Below are 13,642 nucleotides of genomic sequence, written 5' to 3'. Positions count from 1 at the left end.
CAGGGTTTCACTATGTTGGCCAGGTTGGTCTCGAACTCTTGACCTTGTGATTCACCCGCCTTGGCCTCCCAAAGTGCTGGAATTACAGGCATGAGCTACCATGCTTGGCCGCATACAAGGTTTTTTCCTTGTTACATCTGTTCTCAACATTGTTATTGATGGTGCTAATTGTATCTTTTTATGTTGTGTGTCCATTAACAGTTGTTTATAATAGTTTCTATGCTTTTATCTTTCCAGTTCTAGAGAATAATTAAAAATGTGTACTGCACCATTATGATAATGCTAAGGAATAGTATTTTTGTGTATGTACATATCTCTCCCAGAAAGTTATGTATTTTCATATGATTATCTGTTGTTTTCTTGCATCATGTTATTTTCAGTGGAAATAACTCCTTTTCACCATCTTTGATATGTAGGGCAAATGGAGTGCCAATATACTTTTTCAGGATTTGGTTATTTTGGAAGATCTTTTCCTTTTTATCTGGTAGGACAGTTTTGCTGATGGTATTATTCTCACTTGGCAGCTTTTTTTTTTTTTTTTTTTAAGGACTTGACTATATCACACAGTTTTTTTCTGGCCTGCAAAATGTTCTTGACAAATTCACTGGTTTTCTCATAAGACCATCCTTGTAAATGACACATCACTTTCATCTTGCAGTTCCCAAGATTCTCTTGCCTGTGACTGTTGAAATCGTGCTTATATATGTGTGTGTTATAAATATCTGTGTGTGTATCCTAGTTTGTTGAGCATCTTCATTTTTACATCAGTTTTTCCTACTTTTAAAATTTTCTAGTTTTTTTTTGTAATTTTACCTTAACAGTTTGTTTTTGATATTGTTAACACGTGTTTTTATCCTCATATTTCTGATTTTCAATAGTTGTCCCTATTTAATTCATTGAGTATTCAATTTATTTTAAATTTTTAAAATTAATTTTTACAGCTGCATTCTTTAATAGTTGCTTTCAGAAAATTTTATAATGTTTTTGATGAGGCCATGTTGCCTTCATATTTTGTATGCATTATAATTTTTTATTGAGATTTGGACATTAAAAACAAGCTACCCATCACAATCTTTATAATGTATCTTTGTCTTGTCATAGTCTGAGACCAACTGTCTTGGCTAGAGATTTTGGTAGTCTTTCAAACATGTTCTTAAAGTGTGTCTTTTCTGAAGTTTTTTGGGTTTTTTAGTTAAAGGAGTTTGTTCATGAGTCAGTAGTAGTCACTTGCTACACCTGTTCCCTGTCTGTAGTACTGCAGTTTCTCTGCTGCTGCAACATTCACCTTGGGTCTCAGTTGACTCAAACTGTCATTCCATAGTATGTCACCATTTCTTTTGCATTTTATGTCATGAGAGACAGAAATCAGTGTCTGGAAAGGTCCCTAGAAGTCTGAAATGAATATGTGTGTGCCACTATTTTTCTTCTCTTTTCAAAAAGAAACCAAGAGTTGCAATTTACTTCTTTTTTTTTGAGACAGAGTTTTGCTCTGATCACCCAGGCCGTAGTTCAGTGGCGCGATCTCAGCTCACTGCAGCCTCTACCTTCCAGGTTCAAGGGACTCTCCTGCCTCAGCCTCCTGAGTAGCTGGGATTACAGGCATGCGCCACCACGCCTGGCTAATTTTTGTGGTTTTACCAGAGAGGAGGTTTCATCATGTTGGTCAGGCTGGTCTTGAACTCCTGACCTTGTGATCTGCCTGCCTCAGCCTCCCAAAATGCTGGGACTACAGGCACGAGCCACTGCACCCGGCCCGCAGTAGACTTTTCTTTTCCTTCTATATGGCTCTTTGCATTGTGCTCACCTGGGGCACTGCACACACTTAACTCATTTATAAATTTTCCACAAATGTATCTTGGTCAGTATGTTTTGTTACATTGATATGTCTGTGAAGGAATTAGGGCCTGTGGTATTTTGTTATGCCATCTTGCTTATGTAGTTTGTATATTTTTATAGGTTAGATTTGTAAAGTATATTCATCTGAGTCTAGTAAGTGAAGTAATTGTTATTTTTATTTCTTTCAGTTGTGTGTTCTCATTTTGCCCAAGACCTTTGGCCAAAGCAGGGCTTAAAAGATTCTTTTCAAAAAGTGATACTGAGAAGATATGGAAAATATGGACATGAGAATTTACAATTAAGAAAAGACTGTAAAAGTGTGGATGAACATAAGGTGCACAAAAGAGGTTATAATGGACTTAAGCAATGTTTGACAACTACCCAGAGCAAAATATTTCCATGTGATAAATATGTTAAAGTTCTTCATAAATTCTCAAATTCAAGTAGACACAAGAAAAGACATACTGGAAAGAAACCTTTCAAATGTAAAGAGTGTGGCAAATCATGTTGCATACTTTCACAACTAACTCAGCATAAGAAAACTGCTACTAGAGGGAATTTCTACAAATGTAAAACATGTGGAAAAGCCTTTAACCAGTTCTCAAATCTTACTAAACATAAGATAATTCATACTGAAGTGAATCCCTACAAATGTGAAGAATGTGGCAAAGCCTTTAACCAGTCCTTAACTCTTACTAAACATAAAAAAATTCATACTGAAGAGAAACCTTACAAATGTGAAGATTGTGGCAAAGTCTTTAGTGTATTTTCAATCCTTACTAAACATAAGATAATTCATACAGGAACAAAACCCTACAATTGTGAAGAATGTGGCAAAGGCTTTAGTATATTCTCAACCCTTACTAAACATAAGATAATTCATACTGGAGAGAAGCCCTACAAATGCAACGAATGTGGTAAAGCCTTTAACTGGTCCTCAACTCTTACTAAACATAAGAGAATTCATACTGGAGAGAAACCCTACAAATGCAATGAATGTGGTAAAGCCTTTAACCAGTCCTCAACCCTTACTAGACATAAGATAGTTCATACTGGAGAGAAACCCTACAAATGTGAAGAATGTGGTAAGGCCTTTAAACGGTCCACAACTCTTACTAAACATAAGAGAATTTATACTAAAGAGAAACCATACAAATGTGAAGAATGTGGAAAAGCCTTTAGTGTATTCTCAACCCTTACTAAACATAAGATAATTCATACTGGAGCAAAACCCTACAAATGTGAAGAATGTGGCAGCGCCTTTAGGGCATTCTCAACCCTTACTGAACATAAGAGAGTTCATACTGGAGAGAAACCTTACAAATGTAATGAATGTGGCAGAGCCTTTAACTGGTCCTCAACTCTTACTAAACATAAGAGAATTCATACTGGAGAGAAACCCTACAAATGTGAAGAATGTGGAAAAGCTTTTAACCGGTCCTCAAACCTTACCCGACATAAGAAAATTCATACTGGACAGAAACCATACAAACCTAAAAGACGTGACAGTGCTTTTGACAACACCTCAAACTTTTCTAGACATAAAAGAAATCATACTGGTGAGAACTCCTAGAAATGTGAAGAATGTGACAAAGCCTTTAAGTGGTTGTCACACTTGATTGTATATAAGATGATTCATACTGGAGAAAACTCCGAGAAGTGTGACAAATGTGACAAAACAATTCTCATACCTTATTGCACAGGAAAGCATTTATACTTGAGAAAAATTGTATAAAGAATAGAAAAGTCATTAATATCTGCTCATATCTTACTCAACATCAGAAAGTTGGTACTTAATAAAAGTGTTATCAATGAAATTACTGTCAAAAGATCTTTCAGACAATATAAGCCTGTAAAGTGCAGCAGAATGTTTTGAAGAGAAACAAAAATACGAAGAGGTTTGTAGTACCTTTGCTTGTATCATAGATCTTACTGTACACATTTTGTACTAGAGAAAAACCCTGAAGCAGTTGTTCAGACTTTGTTCAATACCAGAAAATTTATGTTGGAGAAAAACCCTATGAGTGTAATGAATTTGGAAAAATACTTTTTCAACAACAGCTTAGAAAACATGAGAGGAATTATACTAAAATATATTTTTGCAACTGCAACAGTAAATATGAAATACATGATCCAAAATTAGGTTTATATAAATATCAGAGAATTCACAGTACAGATATCTTAAGATACTGACACTTCAGACATTACACAAAATCAGAGTGCTGAGTACAGAAAGTTATCCAAAACACAAGTTGGTAGGTAACTAATAGTGAAAAAGTTTTTTGCAGAGGTATATTTACATTCAAAGTACACTTTTCTTTGGAAAAAATTACAGGTTTTTTGAAAAGTGAATAATGATGTAATTCAACTCTCAAATCCATGTTTTTTGGGTTTTTTTGGACGGAGTTTCGCTCTTGTTGCCCAGGCTGGAGTGCAATGGCGTGATCTCAGCTCACTGCAACCTCCGCCTTCTGGGTTCAAGAGATTCTCCTGCCTCAGTCTCCCAAGTAGCTGGGATTACAGGCATGTGCCACCACGCCCGGCTAATTTTGTATTTTTAGTAGAGACAGGGTTTCTCCGTGTTGGTCAGGCTGCTCTCGAACTCCCGACCTCAGGTGATCTGCCTGCATCAGCCTCCCAAAATGCTGGGATTACAGGCATGAGCCACCACACCTGGTCCAGGCCTTTTCTACGTTCCTATTGTATTCACATGTGAAAGCATGTGATCAACTGTTGGTGCATCAAAGATATGAGAGATTTTTTTTTTATTAGATGGGCATTATTTATGACCTTTTTAATGGAAGAGTAAGAACATTAAAATGAAAGACGCATGATGAAAATCTAAGTAGTGAGGCTCTTGTGGTTAACTGATAATATTGAGTCATGCATGAGGTAGGTGTTCAGAGTAATATTCTGCATTAGAGTGAATTTTTAAATTTTAGTTAAAATTCAGTATTTTATGAATTGTGCTTTTCATAATGCAGTACATTTCAAAATTTTTAATTATGTATGAACTTAGATTTTTAAACATATTTTAACATGTTAAGACTGTTGTGTATTCAGTGAAGCATTTTTATGCCACAAACTTTAACCTGCCCCACCTTACTCAATGGTGTAGGTAAAAGATGATGATAGCAATATACTATATGGTTACATGGTGGACTAACATCTTTAGTAATCTCTTTTGCCAGTGGCTTTAAACTGCGAAAAATAAGTCAAAGAATATTCCCATAGGTTTTACATTTATATTTTTTCTTATTTAAATTTATTGTTCTTATTTTTCATGGGTACATAGTATGTTTTTATATTTATGCCATATATGGCATGTTTTGATACAGGTATGTAATATGTAATAATCACATCAGGGTAAATGAGGTATCCATTACTAGCATTTATCCTTTGTATTACAAACTGTTCAGTTCTATACTTTTATTTTAAAATGTACAACTAAATTGTTGTGGACTACAGGGTTATTTTTATGGTCATAATAAAAATTACAAAAGTGTAAATAAAATACATTTCTGAGTCCTGAATATTTTTAAAAATGTGTTATATATTTTTCTTCTAACATGTGGCCTCTGCCTACAAACATATACTTTTAGTTTTGATTTACATAGAGTTAAATATAGATATATTTTACTTTAAAGATAAATCTCAAGTATAAGAAAATTGTAGAGTAAGTGTGCTTGTGTGAGTATGTTTGTACCTATTTTCAGAAGAAAAGAGCAATATTGGAACAAAACAAATCATTTTAATAAGTGACTAATTTACTAGAAAACTAACAACCTCAAAAATGCTGAAAGCAAATCTATACTCTTTTTGCTTTGTATTGAATTCATTACTGTAAAATATTATGGCTTATGGTTCAGAATCTCCCCATGCAGATGTTCTGTTTTTACTTGCCTGGTACTCATGGTAGAGCTGTACATTTCTTTTTTCTTACAATTTCTTATACAGTTTATGAAGTATTATGTGAGCTGGTCAGGGATTACAACAATGCTTTTTTATAAAATTTAGTAGTGTACAAAAAGTAATTTTTAGATATAATTTTAACTATTAGTCTATTAAGTTATAATTTATTTATTTAGTTAAAACATTGCCCTTTGTTCTTTTAATTGGAGAACCCTATGTGAGCCTACTTTTAAAAAGTTATTCTTTCTTTCACTTTTCATAATTGATATAAGTAAATTTATTTATTTATTGAATTTGTTCAGGTAAGTACTAGGAGGGCTTCCTGAGTCATGAGGATGCTGTTATATATAAACATAGCAGACAAACATGACAGTGCTTGCTGTGTAACAGATGCTCCATAGTAAGACATAAATACTCCTGTTGAAGTTAGTTTGTAACCTCAAGTCAGAAATGGAATATATCAATAGTGAAACAGTAACATTGATTCTTCATTTGGAGAGGACATTTTTTTTTTCCGGGCTGCAAAGCTGAATTCTGCTGAATTTAAAGAGAAATTCTGGTAATTTTCTAATTATCGTCGGGGTTGTTTGTCTTATGTGTATTCCAACAATGTATGCATCACAGCTCTTCTTTTTCTGTGTTATGGCTACAGTTTTCTCACTGTTGTCTTTATGCCATGTCATTTCGCATGGTAATTTAGTAAGTTTTGATGAGAAATTTCGTATTTTTAGTGCACTGAAAAATTGCTTTTAATTGGCGAGTTTGCTTATCAATATAACTCTCAGATTGTTAATTAAGATAAAAGACATATACTGTCCGCAGGTGAGAGAATTAAATCACTTGGCATTGTTTTTAACTGTAAAAGAAAAATCTTACTAGATTCTTACACAAAGTGTGGCACATATAAAATTTGCTAGAAAATATGTTAGAAATAAATTATTATTATTATTATTATTTTGAGATGGGATTTCACTCTTTTTACCCAGGCTGGAGTGTAATGGCCCGATGTTGCCTCACTACAACCTCCACCTCCCAGGTTTGACTCTCCTGTCTCAGCCTCCGGAGTAGCTTGGATTACAGGCATGTGCCACCATGCCCAGCTAATTTTGTATTTTTAGTACAGATGGGGTTTCTCCATGTTGGTCAGGCTGGTTGTGAACTCCCGACCTTAGGTGATCCGCCCACCTCGGCCTCCCAAAGTGCTGCGATTACAGGCCACTGTGCCTGGCCAGAAATTAAATTTTTGAGAGAGCTAATGGTAAATCTGACTGGGCACGCTGGCTCATGCCTCTAATCCCAACACTTTGGGAGGCTGAGCTGGGTGGATTACTTAAGGCCAGGAGCGCGAAACCAGCCCAACCAACATGGTGAAACCCTGTCTCTACTAAAAATACAAAAATTAGCCAGCTGTGGCCGTGTGTACCTGTAGCCCCAGCTACTTTGAAGGCTGAGGCAAGACAGTTATTTGAATGCAGGAGGCAGAGGTTGCAGTGAGCCGAGATCACGCCACTGCACTTCAGCCTGGGCAACAGTGAGACTCCATCAAAGGAAAAAACAACAACAACAACAAAAAATCCCAATAAATCAAACATTTTGAATTTAGTTTTCTACAATATAGCACAACTTATGTTTTCACACAGAATCTTCTGTTTTTAAGTGTGGCTGTTAAACATTGCAAAATAATAAAATGACTTCTGTTGATTTGAAATTTGGAATAGTATTTCTTTTCCATATTGATATTACAATTTGGAGGAATTTCTCACTTTTTTAGGTGGAGTCTCACTCTTGTCACCCAGGCTGGAGTGCAGTGGCACAATCTCCGTTCACTGCAACCTTTGCCTCCCGGGTTCAAGCTATTCTCCTGCCTCAGCCTCCTGAGTAGCTCGGATTACAGGCACTTGCCACCACGCCTGGCTAATTTTTGTACTAATTTTTTTGTACTAATTTTAGTAGAGATGGTGTTTCGCCATGTTGGCCAGGCTGGTCTCGAACTCCTGACCTCAGATGATCCACCTGCCTCAGCCTCCCGAAGTATTGGGATTACAGGCATGAGCCACTGCTCCCGGTCTCACTTTCAAAATATATATATATATTTTTTTTTTTTTGGTTGGTGAAGTTCAGTCTACAGTTTTTATTCTTAGTCACCTATCTGTAGCCAACTACTTGGTCATTTTCTCTGGAAAACTTGTGGAGATCATGGCAACTTTTGGACTAAAACATTTTCTATTTCTTTGCGTGCAAATTTGTTTTCTGAGTGGTGTCATGGGACCATAAACACCTGCCCTTTTAGTGTTTTTCATACCATTACCATCTGTACCAGAAACTCCAGGTGCCCCAAGCTTAAAAACCCTAAAGTACATTGACTTTTCCCATGGACTGTGCTGGGTCCAGAACATGGTGTTAAATATCAGAGTTTCTGTGATTATGACAGATGACAAAAACCACGCAAGAACTAAGTATTTTTGATACTATTCAGCCAAGTTTATGAAAAAGACACAGTATTTGAAACATCATTCCATAATGTTTTAAAAATGAATTTTTTGATGTGACATAAAATGTGCATTTTTTCTGTAAAACATGTTTTGAAGTATATGTACAATGTCAAATGCTTAATTCTAGGTTAATACTTTACCTCACATAGTTAACATTTTGTGGTGAGAGCACTTCACATTTTCTTAGCATTTTTCTTAGCACTCTTCATTTTTTCAGTATTCTCTTAGCATATACAAATACATTATTATGAACTATAGTCACTGTGCTGTACAGAAAAATCTTTTGAACTTACTCCTCTTATTTAACTATAATTGTGTATTCTTTGACAGACATCTTTCCAAACCTCACTTTCTTCTAAATACCTCAGCATCTGGTCATCACCATTTTGCTCTCTAGTTTGTGAGATTAATTTTCTTACAATGCATGTGTAAGTGAAATTATGAGATATTAATCTTTGGCTTATTTCAAGTAATATAGTGTCCTTCAGGTTAATCCATGTGATTGAAAATACGATTTTCTTTTTAAAAGGTGAATAGTATTCCATTGTGTACATACACCACAATCTCTTTATTGACTCATTAGATGTTGAACTGTTGATTCCATGTTTTGGCCATTGTGAAGAGTGTTGCAAACAACATAGAAGTGCAGATGTTTCTTCATTATGATTTTATTTGTTAGGGATATATATATGCAATAGTGGAATTGCTGTATTATACAATAGTTTGATTTTAAATTTTTTAAGGAATCTGTTTTGTTTTTCATAATGGCTGTCCAGTGTGCAAACATTTCATTTTCTTCGTATGTTTACCAATACTTTTTTTTTTTAATATGAGTAATTGTAACAGGAGTGAGTTGATATCTCATAGGTTTTTTTCTTTTGGCTTGCTTTTCCCTAATAATAATTGATGTTCAGCATTTTTAAAATCTGTTGGCTATATGTATGCTTTTTTTGAAAAAGTATTTTCTTAGGCCTTTTACTCACTTTTAATAGTTATTTGTTTTTTATTGTGTAGTCATTTGAGTTTCACATATATATACACACACATGCATATATGTATATACATATATATGCATATATATGTATACACACATGCATATATATACATATATATTTCACATATATACACACATGCATATATGTGTATATGTATAGATATATGTATATACACATATTTTGAGACAGAGTCTCACTCTGTTGCCCAGACTGGAGTGCAGTGGTGCAATCTTGACTCACTGCAACCTCTGCCTCCTGGGTTCAAGCGATTTTTCTGCCTCAGCTTCCCAAGTACCTGGGATTACATGCACCCACAACCATGCCCAGCTAATTTTTGTATTTTTAGTAGAGACGAGGTTTCACCATGTTGGCCAGGCTGGTCTCTAACTCCTGACCTCAAGTGATCTGCCTGCCTTGGCCTCTCAAAGTGCTGGAATTACAGGCATGAGCCTGCAGCCTGGCCCAGTTTCTTACATATTTTTTGATATTAACATCTTGTCACATGTATGGTTTGCAAATATTTTGTCCCATTTTTTACTTTTCTTTTTTTTTTTTTTTTTTTTTTTTTTTTGAGACGGAGTCTCGCTGTGTCGCCCAGGCTGGAGTGCAGTGGCGCGATCTCGGCTCACTGCAAGCTCCGCCTCCCGGGTTCCCGCCATTCTCCTGCCTCAGCCTCCGAGTAGCTGGGACTACAGGCGCCCGCCACTGCGCCCGGCTAGTTTTTTGTATTTTTTAGTAGAGACGGGGTTTCACCGTGTTAGCCAGGATGGTCTCGATCTCCTGACCTCGTGATCCGCCCGCCTCGGCCTCCCAAAGTGCTGGGATTACAGGCTTGAGCCACCGCGCCCGGCCCCCATTTTTTACTTTTCTTGTCCTGTTTGTTGTATCAGATTTTTTTCAGCAGCTTTTTATTAATAATTTGAAGTAATCTGACATCAATTTTACCTTTGATTCCCTGGGATTTTGAGGTTAAATCAAAAAAGTTACTGCCTAGACCAATGTTATGGGAGTTTTACTCTATATTTTTTGTAGTAGTTTCAGAGATTCAGGCCTTACATTTAGGTAAGTAAACTATTTGAGTAGATTTTTAGATACGGTGTGAAATGAGGGTCTCATTATATTGCTCTGCATGTGGCTATAATTTTCTCAGCACCATTTACTGAAGATGCTGCCCTCTCCCTAAGAAAGTGTTACCTATATTTAAATTGAGTTAGCTGTAAATACATGGATATATTTCTGGTTTGTCTTTACTGCTCCATTGGCATATGTGTCTGTTTTTATTCAAGTACCATAGTGTTTTGGGTACTATAGGTTTGTAGTATATTTCAAAGTCAGGTAGGGTAATAACTTTAGTGTTTTGTTTTTGTTTTTGTTTTTCCTTGATTGCTTTGGCTATACTGGATCTTTTGTGGGGTACCATATAAATTTTAGATATATATATTTTAAATTGTCATTAAGTATGTCACTGGTATTTTCATAATGGTTGTGTTATATCTGCAGATTATTTTCTGTAATATGGGTATTTAACAATATTAAATCCAATTCATGAATTAGGACTATTTTTTTATTGGTGTAGTATTTAATTTCTTCCTTGAATGTTCTTTAGATTATAATGTAAGGTGTTTTAACTTTTTGGTTAAATTGATTTCAAAGTGTAGTTATTACAGTTATTGTAGATGAAATTGCTTTAATTTTATTTTGAGGTAGCTAATTGTTCTTGTGTAGAAATGCTACTGACTCTTGTGTGTTGATTTTGTATTTTGCAAGTTTAAAAATTTGTTCATTAGTTCTAAGTGAAGTCTTAGGCTTTTCTATACCGAAGAGTATGTCATCTGCAAACAGGGATCATATAACTTTTTTTCCAAGCTGGATGCCTTTGATTTTATTCTCTACATTTTCTGACTTGGACATTTAATACCATATTTAATAAGACTGACCGAAGTGGGCATTCTTGTCTTGCTCTAGCTTTTAGAGTAAAAGCTTACATTTCCTTGCTTAATATGTTGTTAGCTGTGCATTTTTTGGTATATCTGGTGTATATTGGCTTGAGGTGCATTTGTCCTATACCTATTTTATTAAGAGATTTATCATGAGTATATGTTGAATTTTGCCAAATGTCTATTCTGCACCTATTTTTTATTTATTTATTGAGACGGAGTCTCGCTCTGTTCACCTATGCTGGAGTGCAGTGGTGTGATCTCAGCTCACTGCAACTTCTGCTTCCTGGGTTCAAGCTATTCTCTTGCCTCAGCCTCCCAAGTAACTGGGATTACAGATGTCCGCCACCATGCCCAGCTGATTTTTACATTTTAGCAGAGATGGGGTTTCGCCATGTTGGCAAGGCTGGTCTGGAACTCCTGACCTCAAGTGATCCACTCACCTCAGCCTCCCAAAGTGTTGGGATTACAGGGGTGAATGCATAAACAGTTATGTAGATAGTTTCTCTTAGATTGACAAGATAAAAGAAACAGTTAAAACATTTGAAATGGGATAAAATTAATCAAAACAACATCTTTTTAATAGCTTGGCATAATTGCCATGCTTTTTGAAATGACCAGATTACTAACAAGAAGCAAAGACAAGATTTTTGCTTTACTCAACTATTAAGTTCTGGATCTTTTGAAATCTAAAATGCTGGCTAAACAATTTGAAGGGAGAATTCTTTAGGTGACTTCCTAGGGTTTCCAAGGCAATACAAGAAGAATTTTGATAGGAAAATGCATGCTACATACACATACTATTATTCTCTGATTTGCTTTCACATGTAAAAATTGAAAATTGCAAATCTGGTTTTTCAATTAACAAAAGATTTGTTTTTCAGCAAAGCAAATAATTGCAGAAAACTGATGGGGAACAAATACCATTAGCTGCCAAAAACAGTATGACCAGATTCAGTAAGTATCTAGTCATGCAAATGACAGCCCAATTAAATTAAGACACTAGAGGTGCATGTGGACAGCATTTCTGTGCAATGTGGTGCACCTCCATGGGGCACCTTCTTCTGCCTGCTTACAGAGATAACAATTTCCCCTGAGCGACTCAAGGTGAATACTGGGAACTGAGAATGCTGTGTTCAGAGGGATTACACATGGTTAACACACTTTTACCATATTATAATAAAATTTGATGTATCTTACTCTGCCTCAGAAAAGCTTTTAGTAAAAGATTGTTTATTTATAGTACTCAACCTGGATTCATGAAAAATTACAATATTCCAGGTAAGTCAGAGACACTTAAATGTCAAACAAATTTTATAAAACACACTTGAATGAGATAAAGTCTTAGCTAAAAATGTCTACTCTCTACTTCTATGGTTTAAATTGTTTGTACACTCTACATAGAAAATACTAGTATGTGGCCGGGCAGGTAGCTCACACCTGGAATCCCAACACTGGGAGGCCTAGGCAGGTGGATCACCTGAGGTTGGAAGTTCGAGACCAGCCTGACCAACATGGAGAAACCCTGTCTCTACTGAAAATGCAGAATTAGCTGCGCATGGTGGTGCATGCCTGTAGTCCCAGCTACTCTGGAGGCTGAGGCAGGAGAATCGCTTGAATTCGGGAGGTGGAGGTTGCGGTGAGCCAAGATTGCGCCAGTGTACTCCAGCCTAGGCAACGAGAAAAACTCTGTCTCAAAAAAAAAAACAAAAAACAAAAAAAAAAGAGAGAACTAATATGTGGGTTCTTTTCTCTGCTGACTTATTTTACTTAGCATAATCTCCTCCATGTTCATTGATGTTTTTGCAAATAACAAGAGTTGCTTCTTTTGAAGGGCTGAATAGCATTTCGTTGTGTAAATATGTCACATTTTCTATATTCGTTCACCTGTTGATTAACACTTAGGTTTAGGCCGGGCGCGGTGGCTCAAGCCTGTAATCCCAGCACTTTGGGAGGCCGAGATGGGCGGATCCCGAGGTCAGGAGATCGAGACCACCCTGGCTAACACGGTGAAACCCCGTCTCTACTAAAAATACAAAAAAAACTAGCCGGGCGAGGTGGCGGCGCCTGTAGTCCCAGCTACTCGGGAGGCTGAGGCAGGAGAATGGCGTGAACCCGGGAGGCGGAGCTTGCAGTGAGCTGAGATCTGGCCACTGCACTCCAGCCTGGGTGACAGAGCAAGACTCCGTCTCAAAAAAAAAAAAAAAAGAAAGAAAAAACACTTAGGTTTAATCCATACCTTAGGAATAATTGTGAGGAATTCACTTTCTTTTTAAAATTTCTTTCTTGTTTTTATATCTCTCCTTTTATTTTTATTTCTAGAAGTATTTTAATTTAATAATATAACTTATGACTGTTACTAATCTTCATTTGAGCTTGATTTGGGTCATGAGCTGTGTGCCCAGGAGAAATTGTTTTACGTCCTTGGAGCTTCAATCTACATTATTAATAAAAGATACTATTTTTCCAA

The 13,642-nt window shown here is 36.0% G+C and overlaps 1 protein-coding gene across 1 annotated transcript in view; it reads left to right on the top strand.

Moving 5' to 3' along the window:
• LOC117073531 (zinc finger protein 273) overlaps positions 1-5,041 on the top strand; it is a 35,598-nt gene extending 30,557 nt beyond the window's left edge. The window contains exon 4 of the mRNA XM_033194562.1: positions 2,025-5,041. Within this exon, the coding sequence (XP_033050453.1) occupies positions 2,025-3,409 (1,385 nt within the window). The 3' untranslated portion in view covers positions 3,410-5,041. The remainder of the gene's footprint in view (positions 1-2,024) is intronic.
• Positions 5,042-13,642: the final 8,601 nt, after the last annotated feature.

Source organism: Trachypithecus francoisi, unplaced genomic scaffold (genome assembly GCF_009764315.1).
Source record: "Trachypithecus francoisi isolate TF-2019V2 unplaced genomic scaffold, Tfra_2.0 Lachesis_group4, whole genome shotgun sequence".
In the NCBI taxonomy this organism is placed as follows: domain Eukaryota; kingdom Metazoa; phylum Chordata; class Mammalia; order Primates; family Cercopithecidae; genus Trachypithecus; species Trachypithecus francoisi.
Note: the sequence above shows the minus strand (reverse complement) of the source record. Positions and strands in the feature narration are given on the sequence as shown.